We start from the raw sequence: 24,062 nt of genomic DNA on the forward strand, positions 1-24,062 counted from the left end.
AAGCATCCACATCCTGGTACCCTGACCTGCTACAGGCCTCCCTGCAAACATCTGATCACTCTGATTCGCTCTAGGCCTCCCTGCGAGCATCCGATCATCCTGACCCACTCCAAACCTCCTTGCAAGCATCCATGTCTCTCACAACTTCGTCAAGATCACCCCACATGGTATCTAGCCTGGAACATGGCTATGATACAAATTATTATGACAGAAAGATGTTCACATATTTCTACAATGACATGATTTATCTATTTTGGACCTAAGTCCTTATGACTTTCCTCTTAGATTCTACCCAAAAGGTCTTACGACAATTAACTTACATCATTTTTAAACTCATGATAATTTTCAAATCTTTTTAATATGAAATTTTGATTGAATCTCTAATATAACACATTAAACTAAATAAATAATTTTAATTTTAAAAATTAAAAATTCTCTAACTCCTATAATAAATATTATTATGTATATATATACCATTTGTGTTTTTGACGAATTTTCTCTCCATTTGAACATAGAAGCTAAAGCCATTTGCGTTTACAAAATAAATATTTATTATTTTCTTTTGTAGTTTTTTTTGTGTGTGATTTAAATTTGTTTACCATTGGGATATGCACTCATGTTAGCAACTTTTTATAAAAAAACAAAATTAAATGATTTTAATATTTTGTTATCATTCATACACCCATTTTTTACTACTTGAATTGTTCGTTCTTTCTCGAATTACTCATTCTCACTTTAGCGATTTCGATTATTATAACAATTATGAATTGTTATTACTGCACCATATAAAAATTATGAATCATAATTATTATAATTTATAGAAATTACTGTTTATAATTTTAATATATATATATAAAGTGAAATCCTACTAACTCAAACCAATATCCAACAACAACACTTAATAATAATTACTTTAACAAGTGTTAGTGAGGTCAATCTCCCAACTCAATATTATCCAATTTGATTAATCATTTTTTTACTCTAACAAATGTCATCTTCGAGGCAAGGTATAATGATTAGATCCTCAACTGTCATGTATTATTGAGAATTTTTCTTCTTAATAAACACCAGACCTGCATATATCGACTATTATATACCCTTCCTCGATTTCCCTTGCACAACTTATATATACTTAAGAAGTTGACTTCTAACATATTCGTGCCTATTGGAATTTAAATTTTGTTTTTTTTATTTGTTCCCCTAAGTGATTTACTATTACACCACACTCGTGGAAACTAGCCAATTTATAGGGTAAAAGTTAATATGATGCCCTTTTTATCAAATCATTAAAAAGACGTCATATGTTGATTTTTTTATTGAAAGAACACCCTACCTCCTATAAAATGACATACAATTGTCCTTTAGTACTGTTCTCATTATTATCCTACTTATATTTCCCACATAAATCAAGTACATTATAACAACTACAAAATCATAGTTGTTACAATATGAATTTTTTTAAGATAAATTATTCGGAACCTTTGAAAATGTTTTAAATATTAAATTTTTTAAGCCTGAATGAGTCATTTGGGTTCCACCCAATTATCAATTTAGATCTCTGAACAAACTTCAATTTTATATATATGTGTTGCATGATTCAATTCGAGTCAAAATTTATAGTTTCTCAAAATTTGAGATTTAACATTCATACCTTAGATGTTACAACTACATAGCAACTATGAAACTGTAGTTGCTACAACTACATGACAATTCAGTTGTAATAGCTATGAAACCATAGCTCCTACATAGTTATATTGTTACGGTTCGCAATGCTACAATATAAATGTTAAATTCTAAACTTTAAAATATTATAACTTTTAATTCAAGTTAAATTACAGAATATATAATATTAAATCGAAGCTCATTCAAAGATCTATAATTAGTTGTGAGGTGGAACTCGTAACAACCTAATTTTAGGCTGAAAAATTATTATTTAAATTTTTTTCCGAGACTTTGAATAATTTGTCTTAAAAAAAATTATTTGCATGTTATAACAACTATGAAACCATAACTACTACAACAACTCAGTTATAACAACTACGAAATCATAACTGTTACAATTGTGTAATAGCTATAGTTTCGTAACTACTGTAACATACTCAATTTAGGTGGGAGACATGATAATAATAAGAACAATATTAGAGGATAGTTGCGTCATTTAAAATATGGTGAAATGCCCTTTTGATTAAAAAAAATCAACATAAGACCCTTTGACAATTTAGTAAAAAAAGGAGGCCCTTTTTGACTTTTGTGTAATATTATATTATAACATTTATAATATGTACTACATATTAGCATATTATAGTAGCTACAAAATATTAGAGTGAAAAAATGAAGTCATCATGTTAGCTATCTCATACTCTATGAAAGGGGGTAAATCACATGGAGCATTTGCCCTAATACAACGACTCTTTGTATAGGGGAAGTTAGATATCCATCGAAACATTTTATATCCATTGAGAATTGACTTCAACACCTATTAAAGTAATCATATATATAGATACTAACTACGTTAACCCGTAGGGGCATCAACTTCGAATTATAATGGTTATAATGAATGATATATTAGCTACAAATTACTATTATTACAAGGCGTGCATTTGTGATTTAGGTGGCATTTAGTTTTTTCCTAGGAATTTGAATGAGAATAGGAATCATAGTATTGCGAATAAGAATGAGTACGCGCATAGATATCACTCTTAAAAATAATGTTCGATTAGTTGAATATTTTCTATTAGAATGAATGTAAACTTTCTTTTTTACCTTAAAAGAAAATAAGAAAAAAAAAATAGATGTGAGAGAGAAACTGAATGTGAGAAAAATAAGATGAGAGAGTCAGATGAAAGTGAAAGTATGATGAGAGAGAAAAGTATGATGGAAAAAAATAAAGAGAGGAAAAGTGTGATTTAAGAAAATAAGGAGAGAGAGTGTGATGAAAGAGATCGAGGAGAGAGAAGGTATAATGAGAGAGAGAAAGTTCGATGAGAGAAAATATGGAGAGAGTGCGTGACGGGAAATGTTGAGAAGAAAAAAAGTAATATGAGAGAGAATAATAAGAGAAAAAGTGTGATAAAAAAAAACTAAGGAAAGAGTGTGTGATGGGATTAAAAGTATGATGAGAGATGATAAGGAGAGAGAGTATGATGAGAGAGAGAGTGTGATAGAAGAAAATAAATAAAGAAAAAGTGATAAAAGAAAATGATGAGAGAGTGTGTGTAAATGGAAAGAAAGTGTGATGAAAGAGAAAATATCATGAGAGAGAAAGTATAATGGAAGAATAAGGAGACAATGAGAGAATGAGGAGAAAGAAAATTTGAGAAAATATATTAAGAGTATTTTTGTCTTAAATTTAATTCTCATTTCTATTCTCATCAAAATCTAGGAGAGGAGATAAGTTTCATTAATACCCAATTTTTTAAATTTTATTTAAAAATCTTAATTTCATTTCCATCAACAAATAAAAAATCTAGAAATAAATCTAATTATCTATTCTCATACTCATATACCAAAGCCCACCATATAACAGGCTGGATCATCTGGACCACTTTTACGATACAGAGGATGCTCCATTTTCATGTATTGGTGGGGATGCATGGTCCCCACTTGTAAAATAGATGGGGACCATGCATCCCTATCAATACATGAAAAGGGTGCATCTTCAGGACCGTAAAAAGTGGTCCAAAGGATCTTCTCTCACCGTATAATATGTCTACATTCACACAGATAAAATAAGTAAGGATAAGTTAAATGATAAATGTGAGGTGGACATTGTTTTGAAGATTAACGAAAAGGACATCATTGTAGCTATAAGATGTTTGAGGATTTATGTAGTATCACGGTTCAAAACTTAATTGGGGGCAAAAATAGCTTCAAAATTTATCGGATGGACGAACTAATAGAAAGAACATTAATAATAATAATAATAATAATAATAATAATAATAATAAAAGGACATCATTTTCCTGATTTCAATCAGGACACTTTTGAATTTGCACTCAAAAGATAAAATAAGTAGTTTTGGTAAAATGATGGAGCGTTTTTAAAACTAGGCTTCATGGGCCGGAGTAACCGGCGTCGATACCAATTACCAATGGGACATCTACGTGCCTATAAAAGGGAACCTGCTTGTTGACAGATCCAGTCAATTCCGTGGGCCGCAAGCTGATCCTCGTTACGCATCTCCTTTCCCGTTCTCCACTCTCCAGTTTCCGCGCCTGCTCCAAAGTTGGAAGCACCCGTCATGGTCTCTGCCGAAGCAGACGGCTCCGGACGCAGTAATCCTCGCTTTCTGTTCTTTGCTTCGTCGATCCTCATATTTTCTCGGTCGCTCTTGTTGTTGTTCCGAGAGGAAGCGGCACAAAAATATGAATGACTTTTTTTTTTTTTCTTGTTGAAGTTTTTGTGCTTTCTCCTGCACTAGATGGGCGTGGCTAGTTGATTTTTTCTGGAATTTTCTCTTGATCTTAGCTAGCGAGGATTTAGTTTACAACAGCCAAAACCTCCAATATAGGATGCGGTAGATGCAATTTAGAGAGAGATGGAAGTTGGGCTGTTGTATGCAATTGATTAATTCGTTGTAATTGGGAGCTATGGATATTATTAGGTCAAATTTGATTGATGAAATATTGGATGACTAATATGATTGGAGCTCAAGCTCAAGTTTCAAACGTCTCATTGCTAGAATTTCTGTACTGGGGTGAATGTTACTGAAACTTCTCAACCGTACCAAGATTGTTTTTGTGATTTGATGTTTTTTTTGTCACTCTAGCAATGACTGGTACTGAGACACTTACATATACTACATATAAATTGTGTGAAAATTAGTTAGTTCTACTCTCATTGGAATAAGGCTTTTGTGACAATTTTTTTTTTAACAGAGTCTGTTCTATGTTCAGAATTTGAATGTCATATTTGAAGTACCGAATGAATATTTTAACAATGTTTATGAATCATGGATCTGAGAGTTGAAGAGTTGTATAGGTCAAAAAATACATAATCAATACTGCATATAAATACATGGGACATGGGAATCAGTGCTTAGCGCATAAGTTTCTTCTAAACAAGTTTGCATGATGATACGATACTTCCTATATTTCATGTTACAGGTTTCTTTATAGTTGAATTAATGAGACCAGCATAAAAAATTACCCATTCCTGTCAACTGGTTGAAAACTTTTGATGTAGCTGTGCCGAAACTTTTTATAGTTGAAATTGTTGAAAGAGGTTATTGCTTAAGTCTCTTGCTAGTATGGGGTATTACTTTAACTTCCACACGGATTCCTGCATTTGCTTTTATGTTTTGTCACTAGCTCCAGGTCTCTGTGATCCAAACTTCAGAAAAATCTAGTTTCATTCACATGGCTTTTACTATTTGTTTTATTTCATCTATCATCATGAATGCCTAGGGGGAATTGGAGGGGAGAGAAGGGTATGATCATAATTATATTTTCTTTATTTTCTTCTTTTGTATTTATCATGTTGTTTTTTTATTACTTTAAATTGTATTTTTTGAATTAAGACATGATATTCTTAGCCATCATAACTACTAAATGGCTTATTTAGAAACTTAATGGGCAGCAAACCATTCAGGTTCCACAATGTCAGTGGCAGTTATTGGTGGTGGAATCAGGTAATATTCTAGTTCTTATTAGTTTTATTAAGTGCTTTGGCACCTTCTGGTTTCTATGAGGTTATGTTATGTATTCTTGTAATCCACTTAACTTTTATCCACTCTCTTTCTCTCTCTCTAGTATAATGTATAAAAGGCTACAATTTCCTTTTTGTTATGGTAAAAATTCCACTATTTGACACTTACCATTTTTTAAACAAAACTCTTAAATGTCCTAAGTGGGCTTGCTGCTGCATACAAGCTAAAGTCAAGTGGTCTAAACGTGACCCTATTTGAAGCTGAAAAAAGAGCAGGTGGGAAAATAAGAAGCGGTTCTGAGAATGGTCTTATTTGGGATGAAGGGGCAAATACTATGGTGAGTTTACTAACTATGCGTGTGTTCTAATGTATGTGAGGAAATAGGTCCATCTGGATTGATAAGCCTCAGTTAAGAAAGCAATTCAATTCAATTCAATTGCCAACACTAGATAATTACTTACAGTAATTTTACTATATTTTTATTTCATGACAATCATTGCGCCGCAGTCTATAGTCACGCTATACGCTTGATATCTTCTTTACTAGAGATATTGTCTTAATGTGCAGACAGAAAGTGAATGGGAGTTGGGTAGATTGATTGATACTCTTGGTCTAAGAGAAAAGCTGCAAATAGTAAGTGTTTTTAATTTAATACCTGTTTTTTTTTATCTGTTCTTACTAATCCAGAGAAAAACATTCATCAGTAAGAAAGCTTTATAATGTTTCTTAAATTATTTTTGGTGTATATTCTTTTTTAGAAATTATGCATGATTTCCATGGGCAATGTCGCTCTCAAGAAGATATAGTTGCATTTTTTGTCTCTTTCAGACTATCTAATTTACAATTTCCTTCTATTTCCTATACAAAATTTCCCAACTTATGTTTCCAAGGATGTTTTAGAACCCATCTTTTTCTAGTGTGAGTAATTGCTCTTACTTTGTTTAGATGTAATAATGATGAATAATTCTTTCAAGGATAAAAGTGTTTAATTCATGGAAATGCGATTTAAATTTTAACTAGTAGAATTTGTTAAAAATGATAGTATTCTCATCATTACTTTAATCATTCAGTTGTATAAGGTTTTGTTTATCGAATTGCAGGATTTCTAAATATTTCATTGGGTATAGTTTTAGAGCAGGGAGAGGGTATTATAGAAAGAAGTGATGACTGACAAATAGTGATTTCTGAAATCAGACTGGAGGATCAATTATGGGCATGTATTGCTTCACTATATGGTTATATAAGGTTGAATTCATAGAGTTGCATTGTTAACATGCAAAAATAATTTAGAGATTGTTGGATTGACACAATGGAAGGCCTGGGATTTTTATAGGGCAAATATTATTGATAAAGTAATAATTTATAAAGATAATTAGTGCATTCTTATTGAGTTTTAGTTAACACAAAAATTGAGGAGGAACTGGGCCACTGCATGCTCCCCTGGGCCTTGGGTCCTTCTCTGTGTCCTTAAGCTAAATCATATGAAGTTTTATTTTCAATGGGAAGGAAAAAGTCAATTGAGAAGAGTGCCTTATTCATATCCTTGTTTTGTAAAATCAATCTACCTTCAATTTTACAAACTTGGTAGAATTGAACCATAAATCTTGCGTTCCTTTTTTGCCATGTTATGTACCTTTTATACTTGTTGCATAATGAGAAATAAAACATAATGTAATCTGGAAACATAATAATTTAGCTTAAGTAGGAATGCCAATATTAAAGTGGCAGTCTTTACTATAAGTACAAAGGGAGTAAATGAAGGGTCCAAGCATCAAAGGGACAAAATATCTGCTGCTTTGTTCCAATGTTTGGTTGGAGTCTTATTATCATTGTATATATTGTTCATTATTTAATCCTAATTCAGGGTGTTCAGATCTGATGGGTTTAATTTATTACAAATGGAACTTTAAACATATTGGCACTTAGTGGTCCTCTTTAGGCCATAATAGTTTTGTAACAAATTCAAAGTTCCTGTCTCAATTCTAGTCATTACCTAACTGCTACTGCTTCTAGTTCCTTAGTGCTCAATACATATTTATTTTATTTTTCAGCTTAATATGTACTTATCTTATGTTGCAGCCTAAAGCTCAAAGCAAGAGGTATATTGTGAGGAATGGAACACCACAGTTGGTATTTTTTCTTTAATGTGTCTGAGCCAATCTATATCTTACGCTTTATCTGCTTACATTTTGTACTAATTTGCTACTTTTTACCTTCTTCTTGCTTCTGCATTAGATTCCAACGAATCCAGTAGCACTGCTCACCAGTAATTTCCTTTCTGCACAATCAAAGGTTTGTTCACCTTTAAATTATTCTGTAAATGGTTCATATTTCATTTTGGGCACAGCATCTTGTTTGTGGTCCATTATTCTTATGTTAGTCTATTGATGTTACATGGTGGATTTCATTTTTTACTATCTTGGTAAATTTGCAGATATTTTGTTAACTTGCAGGTCAAAATACTGCTAGAGCCACTTTTATGGAAGAACTCTGTCAGAAAGCAACCATCAGAAATGAGTCAAGTGACTGAACAAAATTTGCAAGAAAGGTGATTATTTATTTATAATTGCAATTAATCTTAGTTTTGCTTCTTGTAGCAACCTTAAATGAAAATATTTGACTTTTAGATCTTCAAATCATACAGTCACTTTCACCAGTGTGAAGTATTAGTAGGTTGCCTGATATATCATCACTATTCTGCTTTGGGTAACTCATTATTTTATTACAAGCTAATGCTATTGAAATTGACAATTTAATTCATTTCACTTTAAAGACTGGAAACTTATTGCAACAATATAGTTCTTCTTGTCTTTAATGTCTCTTTCTCAGAGTCACCTCTATGCATATATTCATGCAGATATTAATTGGTAATATTGAACTGATTGCTAAAGATCTATGTTTATTTATTTATGTATCCTGATATATGCCTAAATTTGAGTCTAACTGATTTTCTCTCAGTTTCTTATTAAAAATATTTGTCTATAGCTCAAAGAGCAAGTATTTTAAGCATCACAATTTGGTTTCTGCAGTGTGGGGCATTTCTTTCAACGTCATTTTGGAGAAGAGGTGGAAATTTTTTAATTTATTTATTTAATGCTTAGAGATTTAACATTTCATATATTGGTTTTTTCACTTGTGCCATATACAAAACTAATTTACCCAAGAATCAAAACTACATTTTTCTGGATGTACTTTCAGAAGCTTTAACAATTACTATTACTTTGTAGGTTGTTGATTATCTAATTGATCCTTTTGTGGCTGGCACTAACGCTGGAGATCCAGAGACACTGTCTGTCAGTATTCAATATTATCGCAGTTATATGATACCATGACATGGATACTATCACTGATAAAATTTATATAGTTTCCTCGTGTTAAATTTGATTTGTATTTTTCTCATTTTATAGTTAATTATTCAATGCATTTCTGATCCATACAGGTACGCCATGCATTTCCAGAATTATGGAATATTGAAAAGAAGTAAGTTAATTATCCAATAGTTCACATTTTTTAGCTGATCTTGGAACATATGTAGGTGGTACCAATGTGCTTTTCCAATTTGTTATCTTGACAAACTATTTGTAGTAATTGATTTCCTTAAGCAAACTTCATATTCTACTCAATTCATATATTTTGGTGTTTGAGAATTTTCTTCAATGGTCGGATAATCATGACCTGATATAGGCAGTTTGCCTTTCTTGTATCCATTAAAAAAATGAAAAAAATGAAGAAAAGAAAAAAAGAAAAGCAGTGATATACATATGTGCTTCTTTTAATCCCAACTTCTTCCATAATTACATGTTGGTAAATGGTGAATATAATTAACTACTGGTCTATCATTCTACGTATTTCTTTTATCTGTTTTTTTGCCTTTTACTTCAATTCACTTTTCGATCTGTCTGTTCACTCTTGGGTGCCTAGCTGGTATTCTTGTCACAAGTTTCGACTTGTTTTCCATAGTTATACTAGTTAGCGATAGGCATGTCAGATAACATCATGACACAAGATATTCTTCTGATACTTCTATTTATGCTGCTTGTAGGAGAAATCTCTACTTCCTTACCTTTGTTATTTGGTTTTATCAGATTTGGTTCACTCTTAATTGGAGCCATCCGGTCCAAGAAAAGCAGCAAACCCAAAGATAATGAGGCCAAATATGGAAAGAAAAGGCAACGCGGTTCATTTTCATTTTATGGTGGAATGCAGGTAAATTTGAAGTTTTCATATAACCATTTTGTTGCTTGTTTGACACTTCTTTCTTCATTTATAAGCAAATAACATATTCAAATACTCCATGTTGGTGTTTTCTGACCTAATCAGTGTTATTTTTAAATAAAGTCAAGGTAACTTCTAATCCTTTTCTTTTCTTGGTAAAATAATTAATTGTAATGGTTACATCCTCCATGTGACCAAAAGGGGAGTCTTGGCGCAACGGTAAAGTTGTTGTGACCAAAAGGTCACGGGTTCGAATCCTGGAAACATCCTCTTGCAAAAAGCAGGGCAAGGCTGTGTACAATGGATCCTTCCCCGGGACCCCGCATGCCGGGAGCTTCGTGCATCGGGCTGCCCTTGGTTACATCCTCCCTTGACTTGGTTTTGCAAGATGAATTTTCATGGTTCTGCAAGATATATTTTCATAATTTGTAAGTTTTTTTGTCTAGAATTTGAGTGAATGTATCTTCTGTTGGTTCAGCGGGGACCGGCAAGAGGGGGGTGAATTGCCTGCAAATCAAACTATACCCTCCTTAAGCAATTTCAACTCTAAAATAAATGCAACTATATTGAGAATAAAATAATCAAAGAAATAGACACACAAATTTAACCTGGTTACAACCAAGAGGGTTGTTAATCCAGGGCGATGAAAGGCTCAGTAAGAAAATTCCTTCTCTGAAGGCGGAGAAGCCTTTTACACTTTGAAAGCACAGAAGTTGCAGAAGATGAATTACAGAGTTGGTTTTTCGTATGAAATTGTTGTTAGGCATAGCTACCCGAGACCCTCTTTATATAGGGGTTCTCGAGCTTATCAGATCACCTGATCCTTCGGGATCAGGTTTGACTCGAGAGGGATCGGTCGACCGATCCCCAGGTTCGGTCGATCGAACCTGCTGTACCTGCTCAGTCTTCCGTCCAGGTGCAGTCTCTGAGGATGAGCTTTTGTTCGGTCGACCGATCCTTATGTTCGGTCGACCGATCCTTATGTTCGGTCGACCGATCGGCCAACGGTCTCCAGCTGAGTTGGCCCGATCAGTTTGCTCGACTAAGTCTGTGGATTAACTTTGGTTCGGTCGATCGATCAGGAGGTTCGGTCGACCGATCAGCTTCACCAACGGTCAGCTTTTGACGTGGCTTCTGACGTGGTATTGGGGGTTGGCTGCTGATTGACTTCAGTTAATATAGGGTTCGGTCGACCGATCAATAGGTTCGGTCGACCGAACCGTTGACAAGTCAACTTCCAGTTGACTTGCTCCGGTTCGGCTCCTTGGGTGATTGCGGCCATCCGGAATAGGGCTCACCCGAACCCAGTTCCTGGCCTTCTCCTCGAGCAGGCTTCCGTCCAGCTTCTCGTCCCTCGAACGTTGCGCACGTTCTTCTCGCTCCATCGGAGTACTCTTCCGCAGCTCTCTCGTCCTTCGGACGCACCGAGCCCGTCGGCTCCCTTCCCGTGCCGTCCTTCTCGCTAGCTGCGTCTTCCGCTCGACTTCCTGCGCTCCTAAGTTCCTGCACACTCAGACACAGGGTTCAGACACAACGCAGGACCTAACTAACTTGGTTGATCACATCAAAACTACCACGGGGTCCAACAATCTCCCCCTTTTTGATGTGCATCAACCCAAGTTCAAGTTAGGGTAAAACAGACACAAAAAGTAATTTTAAGGAAAAATTACTAAACTAGCATTTTAAGCATAAGTTTTGCAATAAAAAAAAATTGTAACACTATTTAGAAAAAATATTAAAAATTTAAACTTTTAAATTTTCTTTTTAAATTTCTCCTAACTCCCCCTAAACTTGTACTTTTCTCTCCCCCTTTGATCACAGCAAAAACGGGGAAGCAAATTCTTAAGGAAAAAAAATTTTCTAATATGATTTCTTAGAATTTTCAAAAAGAATAAAAAATCTATTTTAAAAAAAATTCAAAACTTAGAAAAAAATGTTTGTGCACTTTCAAAGCATTTTAATTTTACTTTTAATGCTTTTTCAGAAAGTCAATTAAACATTTTGTTTCAATATTTCAGCTTCCAGGTCGTGGCGAGGCACCAGGCCTTCTTGGTTATTGGAGCAACAACTACTTCCTTAGACAAAGCCTTCATAAGGAAAATGTTTAATTTTATCTCTATAAAAGCTTTTAATTTTAAGAGCTTAGTTTAGCACAGATTTTGGAACCCAATAAAGGTTCCTTCTTACAGGATTAGTCAAAAACTTAGGGGTATATAATTCTTAGGAATTTTCCTAAGTTGACCCTGATGCTTCCTTATATACCAATTTAATTTTCCATAAATTTTAAGTTTTGATTTTGGAAAATTATTTTTAAAACATGCATCAGTTTTCAATTTTTTAATTTCTAATTTTAAATTTTCATTTTTTGATTTCAAATTTTCATTTTCTTTTTCTAATTTATCTAATTCTTTAGAAAGAGCTTTAATAAATTTAAAAGATTGAGTCGGGGTTAGATTGCGTACCTTACTTACCTGGTCTGGTGACGCTCCCCCTTCACTGTTGCTTTCTTCTTCTGATGATTCTCCTCCTTCATCAATGCTCATTTCTGAGCTCGATGTTTCTTCTAGCTGATGGTTGGCCATCAGTGCTAGTCCTGAGAATTCTTCGACTTCTGACTCGGAGGATGAAGAGTCGTCCCATGTCGCCTTCAAATTTTTGTGCTTGGGTCGAGCTGGCTTCTTGCTTCTTTCCTTATCTTTCTGTTTGCTCTTCAATTTTGGACAATCATCCTTGATGTGCCCTTCTTCATTGCAATTGTAGCACCGGACTGTCCTTCCTTTTTAATGACGTTTACTTAGACTGCGATCTAAACTTGTTAGATTTAATAAACTTATTAAAACGTCTTACCATTAACGTAGCTTCGTTTTCATCGATTGACGCTTCGGAGTCGGGATCGTCCTTTTCAGCTCGTAGGGCAATGTTGAGGTTCGACTTCTCTACTGGTTTTTCTGCAAGTCGAGACTCGTGAAGTTCGAAAGTTGAAAACAAGTTTTCTAAACTACTTACCTCAAAGTCCTTAGAGATGTAGTAAGCATCTACTAAGGACGCCCATTCTGAATTCCTCGGGAAGGCATTGAGCGCGTATTTGATGGAATCCCGGTTGGTTACTTTTTCTCCAAGGTTCGTTAGTTGCGTTATCAGCTCCTTGATTCTCGCTTGGAGTTGCGCTACCTTCTCGCCGTTGTTCATCCGGAGGTTTGTTAGTTGTGTCCGGAGGATGTCGCACCGCGCCAGCTTTACTTCAGAGGTACCTTCGTGAAGCTCCAGGAATTTCTCCCAGAGATCTTTCGCTGAATTGTAGCTTCCGATCCGGCTTACCTCCTGAGGTGGCAGAACGTTGAGGAGGTGGAATTCAGCTTTTCCGTTGGCGACGAAATCAGCTTGCTCCTTCTTGCTCCATGTGTTTTCTTCTTTGTCTTTAGGAGCTGCAAAACCATATTTCATAGTAATTAAAATATCAAAATCTGTTTTAAAGAATACCTCCATTTTTCGCTTCCATGTAGCGAAATCTCCGTCGAACTTCGGGGGATGAATGTTCGCGCCGGCCATTGTTCTGATCTTTGTGCTTCAGATGGCGGTTAGTCCTTCTGAGGCTGTTGGGCTCTGATACCACTTGTTGGATCGAAAAGAATTTTAGATATCTCCACAATAGCATGATATTGTCCACTTTGGGCCTGAGCCCTCATGGTTTTGCTCTTGGGCTCTCCCCAAAAGACCTCATGCCAATGGAGATATTTTTTCTCTTATAAACCCATGATCTTTCTCACGTGTTTCCAATATGGGACTATGTTTGCAACCTTGCAACCCCAACATCTTCCTTAGCACCATCTTGTTTTAGATCTAGCAATTGGAGTCATTAATTCGAAGAGCAATCACCAATAACAGTTCTTCAAAGATATTGCAGTTAGTTTTTTTAATCTGGTTTTTAATTATTATTATAAGGTATCACTATTTTTCTACGAATAGTAATGGTGGTTTTTGTATTTTTTGATTATATGAGAGATAATCAGTGCATGGCATCATCAATGACTTGAGTGTGATGATCCCTTCACCACCCTTAGCCCTTTTTCTCAAATGTTTTTTTTAATGTAACTATGATTGTTAATGAATATATCTTACTTAACATATTACTTCTTTGCAGACTCTGACTGACAAGCTTTGTGAGGAAGTTGGTGTTGGAAACGTGCAACTGAACTCAAAGGTTTTGTCATTATGTTGTAGCTACAGTGGTAGCTCTCCGTTGACTAATTGGTCAATCTCTTATGGAGCAAATGATGGAAAAAATGCTGTGAAAAAGGATCAGCCTTTTGATGCAGTCATAATGACGGTAATGAGTTTTCTGTAACATTCAGCAACATTAGTAACTTCCCTGATAAATGGAAAATTTGTTGTTTTCAGGAACTTGTTAGGTAATATTTGTTAAATTTCTTGATTGCCCTTCTCTGACTAGCAGATTGCTTAAGTGTCTAACTGAATTCATATTCTTTCTCAGGCTCCACTTCGCAATGTTCAGGAGATGAAATTCATGAAAGGAAAAAACAAATTTATGCTGGACTTTCTTCCTAAGGTTTGTTTTCTGCGATTGGATTTGTTAGTACATTATCCATGCCTTTGGATTTATATACTGTATTATAGTTGATTATTATGCTCTTGCCTAGTGGGGACAAGTTTCTAGTTTTGTAATAATTGTCGAGAAAACACCTTTTTTTTTATTTTCCCAACATCATCACCAACAAGAAAAGCTATATTAGTCCCAAGTCCCTACATGTAATATTCCACATGAGCCATTTTGTATATTCCACAAGGAAATTTGATTTTTGATGCTCTGAAATGATTTTTAGCACCTCACCAGTTAAAATGAAAATTGTTTTCTAGGCTAAAAAATTGTGGTGTTGTAGCTTTGGCGAATAATCAAAATTTTATGTAGCATCTCATGTTTAAACTATATATTGGAGTTTTTCTATGATCCTTTATCCTAAGCTTTTCTATGCATAGCCTATTAGAGCTAATAATCAAAGTTTTTCTATGCAGATAAATTATTTGCCATTATCCGTCTTGATTACTTCTTTTAAAAAGGACACAGTTAAAAAGCCATTGGAAGGTTTTGGAGTTCTTGTCCCTTCTAAGGAACAAAAAAATGGCTTGAAGACTCTTGGTAAGATTTTGTAAGATTTTTCATTCTGACTTATTGTTTTTATCTTACTTTTGTATTTTAGCATTTTAACATAAAATCTGGTTGTACTGAGCAACCATTTATTATTATTATTATTATTATTATTTCTAAATAGTTAAGATGTAGGTACACTCTTCTCTTCCATGATGTTTCCTGACCGAGCTCCCTCTGATCAATATCTCTATACAACTTTTGTTGGGGGAAGTCGTAATAAAGACCTAGCAGGAGCATCAGTGTATGTATTAGTTTACCTTTTTTAATTCTTTTTCTGAAATAAAAAAAATGAGTGAAATTTCTAAATAACAAGGTGTGTGTGTGTGGTTCAACTTAAAACCTCTCATTTTCCCATAAACTTGTGTAGTGATGAGCTGAAAGAAATTGTGGCCTCGGATCTGAGGAAATTGTTGGGTACAGATGGGCAACCAACCTTTGTAAAGTAAGTGCACTTGTCCTTATTATTATTATTATTATTATTATTATTATTATTTGGTGGGGGAGGGAGGGTCATGTTTCATTCTTCTGAACTAGTGCCTCATTCTGCTTTAATATTTCTTATGTTACTCATTTGAATTTTCAAGACAACCATACATTTGATGCTTTGAGGATCTTCCTGTGCACTAAATTGCAGGCATATCTACTGGAGAAATGCTTTTCCATTATATGACCTTGACTACGACTTAGTCATCAAAGCTATAGAAAAGATGGAGGCTAATCTTCCTGGTTTATTCTATGCAGGCAAGTTGATGTCCATGTCTAATTGTCTATGATTGTAGGGTATTAATGTGTTAAAAACACAGGTTACTATGCTACTCTGGTTATGCCCTTTTCTGAAGTAGATTTATCATTTCTAAACTCCATGTGTTATCTTTGTTCAGTTTTCAGATATCAATTAAAATACCTATATGGATGAAATATTTCACATAGTTGTTCATTAGTGTGAAATAACTCAATCTTGATTTATAAAATTTATTTTATAATGATGACACACCCTAAGTATCTTCTGCTCTCAATGAAACTAGAAGACAGTTGGTACACGGTCTTGCTTCATGATGTTTTTTTCTGCATTCCCTTCATTGGTCACCTCCTTTACTTAGACATGCCTTAACGTTTTATTTCCATAGGCATCCTTCTTACCTTCAAATTTCTTTCTAGATCTTTGCAATAAACTGATGTAGGTGCATGAATATTCATACTAATTGACTCCTTTTTATTTCTTGCTCTCGTTAGCTTTTCATTGAGCTCTGAGGGTGAGAGTGACTGTTAGTTTCACTTAAGTTATTGATGGATACCGAAGGCTGCACCTTAAACTAAAATGTCATTGTTGGTGCAATCTCAAAGGATTCTTAAAGAAACAATATTCATCATTGGGCAATACAAGTGGTTTTAGAATCAAACTAAGCACACTCACAGTTGTCTAAGTACTCGGAGCACATGCTATGAGCTTTTTCTCATTTGAATCAACTTTGTATTTTTACAATTTATCTTATAGAGCTTCTTATGCAATGCACTTTTGTGAACAATATGGTTCTCAGGCAACCACAGAGATGGACTGTCCGTTGGAAAAGCAATAACTTCTGGGGTCAAAGCAGCTGATCGTGTCGTTTCTTATCTCAACATTGGTAGTAAGCAGGATGCCTGATGTTACATATTATGGCAGACTTCAAACTGTTCAGATACTGTAAAAAAATATATTCTGTTTCATCTCTTCATCGTGTCTTGAGTTTTGATTATGGAATTAAAAATAGGAAATGATATTCATTCTTTTGGTGCCTTCCAAACTGATAACTGCATCGAGAAATCCTACTCTTGTAGCCAAGAATCATTAATGCAGTTTCAAAACTTGAAGGCGGATTGGTGGAAACAAGGCATTGGAAGCTTACAGTGACATGACAACCCGGTATAGTTACCTTCCTCTATAGGTTATTTTCTAAGGAAGTTTTAGTAAGTAGTAACTTTTTTGTGTTACCGGAGTGGAGGTTGAATTGGAAAGTATAAATCAACGCAATAGTTCAAAGTTTACACTACCATATCAGGCCTATGAAAACTTTTGTTTCCTTCTCAACGTCTAGCATTGAATGAAATCTACTCCGTAACATATCTAGCGCTATATTGCCATATTATGGGTGTCATTCATCTTATCTACCCTCTTCATTGGATTATCTTTCCACTGCTAAGGTCTGATCGATATTAGTTGGCACGGTCAAAATGTATTATTCTAGTCATTTAATAATATCGATCCCATGTTAGGACAAGTAAATGTTATTGTTGGTTGTGCCAATTTGATTTTTATGGTACAAAGTTCACTTAGGATTATATCAATTTCAACGAGTATTGCTTAATGGTAGGCATGTAAGAAGTAATATTCTCACTTATATCTATCAATCTATGTATACATTACAATTGAGGGACTTTCTATAGGGTTATATTGGATTTGTACTATTGTAGTTGAAAATTGACTCGAACACTAATGATATTTCTTCTCCGAGTGTCTTAATTACATTAGGAAAAGTTACATAGGGAAGCAATAAAGGGTAGAACAGGACCATTTAGCGGTAAAAGGAAAAATACTAGTGGGAATAATCTCCCAACGGTGACCTGAGGTGTTACCACTCAATACTTGCTTGGGCTTCGGAGCTTTAGGACACAAGCAAACATGAGTGGAGATCTGTTAACTGCATTTGTGCACTGCTACATTCCTAGTGAACCTCTGCTATTACATGGGACATGTAAACCATGAGATGAGATGGACCCCATTAAAAGAACCTTTAGCCTTTAGGTCTGTCATGATCTTGTCCCAGTTCTTACTGGACCTGGCGACAGCCTCAAACATACCAAGGGGATAGATTCATACAGATTACAGCATCTCCATTAACACAGAAGATTGTGGATTCCAAAATCCGGTAGAAAATTCTTACTCCTGCTACTTCAAACCTGCAAATAAAGACGACTTAGAGAAACTTTCATTACTTGCACTGTAAAAGTTATCTTATATTTCCAGTGGCCAAAGATATTATTTTTGAAGTTGATTTATAGATCAGATTGCAACATATTCTCTCTGTCTTTTGTTTTTACGACACAAGCTAATTTTATAAATTAGCTTATGTGGTAAAACATCACATAAGCTATTGTAGGCTAGCAACTGACCAACAAAAATGACAGGGTTTTATTCAATCTTTATTCCCAAGTCTTCATGTTATCATCATCTTGCAAGTTGTAAGCTCACTCCCAACTGTTCATGCACATGGTCTAGGCCCTAGCAAAGGCTTGGCTGTTCAGTGGCACACAGCTTTCATGAGAACCCCAAAGAAGCCTGCAGAAGAACAGGAAGAACTTTGGCAATGCAAGCCCAAGGTGCATTTATCTATTCTGCAAATAGGTCTTGCATCGGAAGAGCACCATTGACATGACCATTTTACTAGAGTTTCCTTCTCCAACCAATACACTAAAATATTTTGACCTAGTAGTTAGTTAGTTGACAATATACCTCTAGATTTGGTTCCATTATCTGGATATTAGCCACTTGAATAATAGAACTAATAGATGCATGCTTACCTTGGTCCACATGACATTAGAATTTGATTTTAAGGGTGACCCATTGAGTGGTTTAGGATAATAATGATGTGTACAGTAAGTATTCATGGTATATATATATATATATATATATATATATTTTGAATTAGTGAACTTGTCCTATTTTGTTTTTACCAACCAAACAATGATTGATGAGTCATTAGGCTTTAGGATAATTAATGATTTATAGTTAATACTCATGAATATGTATAGTTAAAGCAAGGAGCATGACGAGGTCAGTGTTATTGGAGTAATTGAGATCAAATGCTTCAAGTTCAAGTAACCATCTAATTTTTCTCTAAATTGTGTAACCAAGTTATAGCTACCAAATTAAAAATTCCAAAAGATTATTATTAGTAGTACTAGTATTTAAAAAAATAATGCGTAAACCATAGCTACCAAATTAAGTAGCATAATAACAAGTCAACTAGAGCATTATCTCACCTGGAGAATAATTCCGGTGTGCACATTTGGCATTTACAACCATGAGCTTTGCAAAATGACACGGTATGTGAGGACAAGGTCCGGCTAAAGCGGTTACGGCCAAACAGTTTGCCACGAATAAAAATGTTTCAAAAAAAATCTCATTTCACTCCGTGCATTTTTATTCCTTTTAAAAATGCCTATGGGAATTTTACAATTACCAATTTATCCCCTTAAACAATACAATGCACATGATGTGGTAGCTCTTTACACTGAATGGAATTAAAGAGAAGATCTACAATTCTAAAAACTCAATGAAGGACACAAATCGTTCTCCACGGAGTGATTTTACCGTCAAATACATTAATCTAAATTAAAAGATGCAAGTTCTTCTTTAGTGAATTTGCAATCCTCACCTCAGCCTCCTTGTCCGCCTTAAGGAAGTGAGGTAAATTATGATACCAACCTCTTATGTGGAAGAAACTTATTCATTAAAAAAATAAATTTGATGGGATTCAAATATTATTCTTATGATACAAATTCATCATCCGAATACCAACTCAACTATTTTTTAGAACAAGTGAATCCTTGGTGACTTGCTCACTCAAGATCACTATTAGTTTCACAGTGAGATAAATGTAATAAATCATGATGACCAAGTTACTTCTCTATGTGTGAAGTATTTTATTCCCTAAATGATTATTCCCCGAGTCAGAGTCCTTGGTGATGTAAAATCTTTGTCCGTCGTCCCCACGATGAACTTAAGGAAGTTAAATCAAAACGACAATCAAAAGATTATTTATCATAATCACCAACTCAAATATTTATTTATTGATATAAATCTATCAAGTAATGAAGACTATGAACAGTGAGTCAGGGAGAGACCTCAAATGTACGAGGCAGTTGGCACGCAACAATCTGCTCTGATGATTGATCCCTCTGGCAATCAAAACAAAGTAAACAGGCGGTAAACAAAGCCATTAGTCAAAGATATTCAAGTGTGTAATTTTAAAATTTTTGTAGTTTTTTTTAATTTTATAAAAAAATAATAATAAAATTGTAAGAACCCGTGGCTTTTATTTTGCTTTACCCTTTTTACCTTATTTAACTAACCGCCACGTCTTAATTAACGGGCCCTCGCCTCTCCGCACTATAATTATAAATGAGTTCCCTCTTACCCTGCCGCGCTCTGCTTTCAAGTTTCCCCAGAACCGAAAAGAAGCAGCGGGGAAGGGCGGAGATTGATGCCGGAAACCGCCGTCTCCTGGTGAAACCGGCCGAGCACGCAACCCACCGCAGACACCGATCGTCCCCCGGATGACAGCTCTCGCCCCCCGCTCACTTGCCGGCTGCGGATCGCGATCGCTGGCGTCGGCGATGAGACTCGCGGCCGCGCGACAGCAGGGAATCCCGGAGGCGGACTACGGCGCGGCGGTGTCGCAGAGGCTGGTGGAGGCGGTCCGTCGCGGCGACTCGCGGGCCGCCGAGGAGTGCCTGGCCGACTCCGCGGTCGACGTGAACCACGCCGGCGCGGTGTGCCTGCGGACGCGCCGCGTCGCCGTGGCGCTCCGGGAGGAGGCCGCCCACGAGGTCCGGGTGGAGTACGAGGAGCTCCGCACCGACGCCTCCGCCCTCTTCGTCGCCGCGCACGCCGGCGATCTACCCCTCGTCCGCCGTCTCCTGGTTCGATCTCCTCCTCCCTCAACCCTACTCCGTTCCGTTTTCTTCCTCGATCGGGTTCGGATCGCCAAATCACGCCCGTACGCGCCCGTTTAGTGGAGGACCATAAAGCCGCCCGCGTGTAATTGTTTCCATTTCGGGCGCACCCGTCACTCCTTACCCGTTTCCCCTACTGACGCCGTTAATCGCGTCACCAGCCCATGCCGTAAACCCTAGTTCGTTTCGCTGGCAAAATCCCCTTCCTCAATCCTGATCGTCTTCCTCCTCCTCGTGATGCGGGATCTGGTGACCCCACATAGCTGGCATCCCTGTGCTCTCTAATGGCGAATAGTAGTAGATTAGTATAATTAATTAGGGTTTCTGTAACTTACATCACCCTAAAAACTAGGGAAGAGTTCCATTCCTGTAGCTTTCTTAATCGGTAGGTATGGATTTGGAGGAGGCTTATCGACAAATTGCGCTGGGGACAAGAGGGGGAAGCGGAGTTGCGGCGTGCCGTACGGCCACGTACGCCTGCGGCACTCTACTTTCGCGCTGCACGCCAGCTGTTCGATCTGGAGACACCTGAAGTGAGCGGTGCTTGTCGCCGAGCGTCGGTGCGCGCAGGCGCTACAGGGCTTGTGTTTCGTCCTGCTTCGTCCCCACAGCTTTTTATCCGGATCGAGTGAGTAACCACCAAAAGATTTGGAGATGGGCCGTTGTGGCTCATGGTTGGTTGGTTGTTTCTCGGTCCCGTTGATGCTCTGTTCAGGATTTGACAAGCTTCTTTATGTCGATCTTTCTTTCTGTTTTTGTGCTTTGCCTGCTTGATCTGGAGTGTTACTGATTTTGATGTCTGGGTGAAGGAGAAAGGCGCGGACGTGAACCAGAAATTGTTCGGCGGGCACGCAATTACGGCGGCGACGAGGGAAGGGCGAGCGGAAGTGGTGGAGGTGCTGCTCAAAGCAGGGGCGTCGCAGCCAGCCTGCGAGGAGGCGGTGGTGGAGGCGAGTCTCCATGGGAGGGCGCGGTTGGTTGAGCTTCTTATGCGCTCCGATCTCGTGCGTCCGCAGGTTGCCGTCCACGCGCTCGTCTCCGCAGCTTCCCGGGGATACGCCGACGTCGTCGACAGCCTCCTCAAGGTGTCTACAAATCCATGAAAAAAAAAGTGATTTTTAGGGCATCGGAATTCTAATTGAATGTGCGCGCGCAGTGCGGAGTGGACGTCAACGCAACCTCCCGTGTGCTCCTCCGTTCGCTGAAGCCATCGCTGCACACCAATGTCGACTGCTCCGCGCTCTTCGCCGCCGTCGTCAGCCGCCAGGTCGCCGTTGTCCGGCGTCTGCTTCAGGCCGGAGTACGCAAGGAGGCGAAGGTTAGGCTTGGCGCATGGTCCTGGGACGCCGCCACCGGCGAAGAGGTCCGCGTCGGCGCAGGGCTCTCGGAACCCTACGATGCCGCGTGGTGCGCCGTCGAGTATTTCGAGGTCACCGGCTCCATCCTTCGCATGCTCCTGCAGCACCACTTCCCCGTCAACGGTGCCCACCACGGCCGCACCCTCCTCCACCACGCCATCCTATGCGCCAATCCTGGGGCCGTCGACGCCCTCTTGACTCTCGGCGCCGACCGCGAGCTTCCAGTCAAGGCTGGCCGCGACGTCGAGTTCCAGCCGATCCACCTCGCTGCCCGGTTCGGCGTCGCCGACGTTCTGCGTGTTTTGGTTGACAAGGCCGGATGTGATATGAACTCGAGAACCGAAACGGGGGAGACGGCGCTGATGCTCTGCGCGCGCCACCAACGCGACGACTGCCTCCGGATCCTCGTATCGGCCGGCGCCGATCTTGGATTGCGGAGCTTCTCCGACGATTCTGCCACCTCCGCTGCTGCTTCGAGCAATTGGAGCATCGGTTTCCGAGACGTCATCCTCGGGGTGATCCGGACCGGCGCCGTTCCTCCGTCGAGTAATCCTGCGGTCTTCTCGTCGATCACGTTCGCCGCCCATCACGGGGACGTCGCATCCTTGGAGGTGCTATTGAGAAGGCCGGAGATCAACATTGACGAACAAGACGGCATCGCCGACTCCCCTGTTATGATAACGGTCAAAGAAGGACATGTCGAAGCTTTTCGCCGCTTGGTCTTCGCCGGCGCCGACATGAACCTCCGGAATAAAGACGGTGAGACCGCGATAGACCTCCTGCGGTCGAAGGAGAATCGCGAACTATTCGAGCAGGCGTTGCTCGAGTTCACACTGGAACGTGGCGAAACCGGACACTTCCACGCCCTGCACTTCGCCGCTCGTCGGGGCGACATGGCGGCGGTGCGGCTCCTGACCAAGCGGCGGGGGTGCGACGTGAACGCCCTCGACGGAGAGGGCTACACGCCGCTGATGCTGGCCGCGAGGGAAGGCCACGGAGGGACGTGTGAGGCGCTGATCCTCGCCGGCGCCGAGTGCCGCCTCGCTACGCGGCGGGGCGAGACGGCGCTGTCGCTGGCGAGGTTGAACGCAAAGCTGGGGAAGGATGCGGAGGAGGTGATATTGGACGAGTTGGCGCGGGCGACGGTGACAGGCGGCGGCCGCGTGAAGAAGCACACCAAGGGGGGGAAAGGGGCGCCGCATGGGAAGGAGCTGAGGATGGTGGCGGCGGCAGGGGTGCTCCGATGGGGCAGCGGGAGACGGAGAAATATCATGTGCGGGGAGGCGGCGGTGGGTGGAAGCGCAGTCTTCCGAAGAAACCGGAAGGCGAAGGGAGTCGCCGTCGACGAGCCAGGGCTATTCAGGGTGGTGACGGCGGCGACAGGGAAGAAGAAGAGGGAGGTGCACTTCGTCTGCGAGGAAGGAGGAGAAGAGGAAGCCGAGCTGTGGGTGAGAGGGATAAGGCTTATGACGACGGCCGCCTTGGGGAAGCTTCCAAGCAGCGCGGTCAAGTGAGAGTGATACCTCCTGAGTGGTGTGCAGTTGGACTGACTTCACCTTGAAGTCGATGTTAATGCTTATGTTGTTCATATGGGAGCTCAAGTATTGTGCCATGTCTGCTGTTCGTAGTGTCGATTGCTTGCTGTCCAATGTCCGATGTTTCCCTGAGAGGTGTGTCTTGTTCTCTCTGGTTGATGATGCCCCCTTTTCAAGCTTTCTGCTTTTCTCCTCTGGTTTTTTCAATCTCTCTGGTTAAGACAGGAAACACTAGACCTCATGCATGGCTTGATCCAATCGAATAGAACAATGAACTGAAACATCCACTGGTGTGTTACTTGCACTTTTATCTTTGCCATTGTTAGTTGCATCAATAGAACACTTTTTGTGTGTTCAGGTACCTCTTTCTCAAGTCTCTTTATTAATCTTTTGAAACTCCTGCTACTTTCTTTATAGCAGCATCG

General features: G+C 38.6%; 2 protein-coding genes across 5 annotated transcripts; both read left to right on the forward strand.

Moving 5' to 3' along the window:
* Positions 1-4,125: 4,125 nt before the first annotated feature.
* LOC122020542 (protoporphyrinogen oxidase 2-like) lies at positions 4,126-16,813 on the forward strand. 3 transcript variants are annotated; one of them, XM_042578510.1, is made up of 18 exons: positions 4,126-4,274; positions 5,563-5,629; positions 5,849-5,984; positions 6,215-6,280; positions 7,727-7,777; positions 7,883-7,939; positions 8,101-8,195; positions 8,677-8,713; positions 8,875-8,940; positions 9,087-9,127; positions 9,733-9,853; positions 14,004-14,189; positions 14,355-14,429; positions 14,894-15,017; positions 15,162-15,270; positions 15,397-15,471; positions 15,664-15,770; positions 16,568-16,813. In XM_042578510.1, exons 2-18 carry the CDS (start codon positions 5,598-5,600, stop codon positions 16,672-16,674), a joined length of 1,485 nt encoding a protein of 494 aa, XP_042434444.1. In that variant the 5' UTR covers positions 4,126-4,274; positions 5,563-5,597; the 3' UTR covers positions 16,675-16,813. The 3 variants fall into 3 exon arrangements, with proteins under 3 accessions (XP_042434444.1, XP_042434442.1, XP_042434443.1); XM_042578508.1 differs by having other exon boundaries at positions 4,127-4,274; positions 5,578-5,629; XM_042578509.1 differs by having other exon boundaries at positions 4,130-4,274; positions 5,590-5,629.
* A 3,385-nt stretch (positions 16,814-20,198) lies between these two features.
* Positions 20,199-23,827, forward strand: LOC122020070 (ankyrin-3-like). 2 transcript variants are annotated; one of them, XM_042577800.1, is made up of 3 exons: positions 20,199-20,711; positions 21,554-21,829; positions 21,901-23,827. In XM_042577800.1, the coding sequence occupies exons 1-3, from the start codon at positions 20,346-20,348 to the stop codon at positions 23,614-23,616; spliced, it is 2,358 nt and encodes a 785-aa protein (XP_042433734.1). In that variant the 5' UTR covers positions 20,199-20,345; the 3' UTR covers positions 23,617-23,827. The 2 variants fall into 2 exon arrangements, with proteins under 2 accessions (XP_042433734.1, XP_042433735.1); XM_042577801.1 differs by lacking the exon at positions 20,199-20,711 and adding an exon at positions 20,728-21,479.
* Positions 23,828-24,062: the final 235 nt, after the last annotated feature.

This window comes from Zingiber officinale, chromosome 9A (genome assembly GCF_018446385.1).
Source record: "Zingiber officinale cultivar Zhangliang chromosome 9A, Zo_v1.1, whole genome shotgun sequence".
In the NCBI taxonomy this organism is placed as follows: domain Eukaryota; kingdom Viridiplantae; phylum Streptophyta; class Magnoliopsida; order Zingiberales; family Zingiberaceae; genus Zingiber; species Zingiber officinale.

What these genes read in the sequence shown, in the direction of transcription:
- LOC122020542 (XM_042578508.1), top strand. Translation starts at nt 4,241, where the DNA reads ATGGTCTCTGCCGAAGCAGACGGCTCCGGACGCA. An exon ending in TAAGAGAAAAGCTGCAAATA is followed by an intron (nt 6,281 to 7,726) that starts GTAAGTGTTTTT and finishes CTTATGTTGCAG; the next exon opens with CCTAAAGCTCAAAGCAAGAG. An exon ending in GAACAAAATTTGCAAGAAAG is followed by an intron (nt 8,196 to 8,676) that starts GTGATTATTTAT and finishes TGGTTTCTGCAG; the next exon opens with TGTGGGGCATTTCTTTCAAC.
- LOC122020070 (XM_042577800.1), top strand. Translation starts at nt 20,346, where the DNA reads ATGACAGCTCTCGCCCCCCGCTCACTTGCCGGCTGCGGATCGCGATCG. An exon ending in CCCTCGTCCGCCGTCTCCTG is followed by an intron (nt 20,712 to 21,553) that starts GTTCGATCTCCT and finishes GTCTGGGTGAAG; the next exon opens with GAGAAAGGCGCGGACGTGAA. An exon ending in TCGTCGACAGCCTCCTCAAG is followed by an intron (nt 21,830 to 21,900) that starts GTGTCTACAAAT and finishes GTGCGCGCGCAG; the next exon opens with TGCGGAGTGGACGTCAACGC.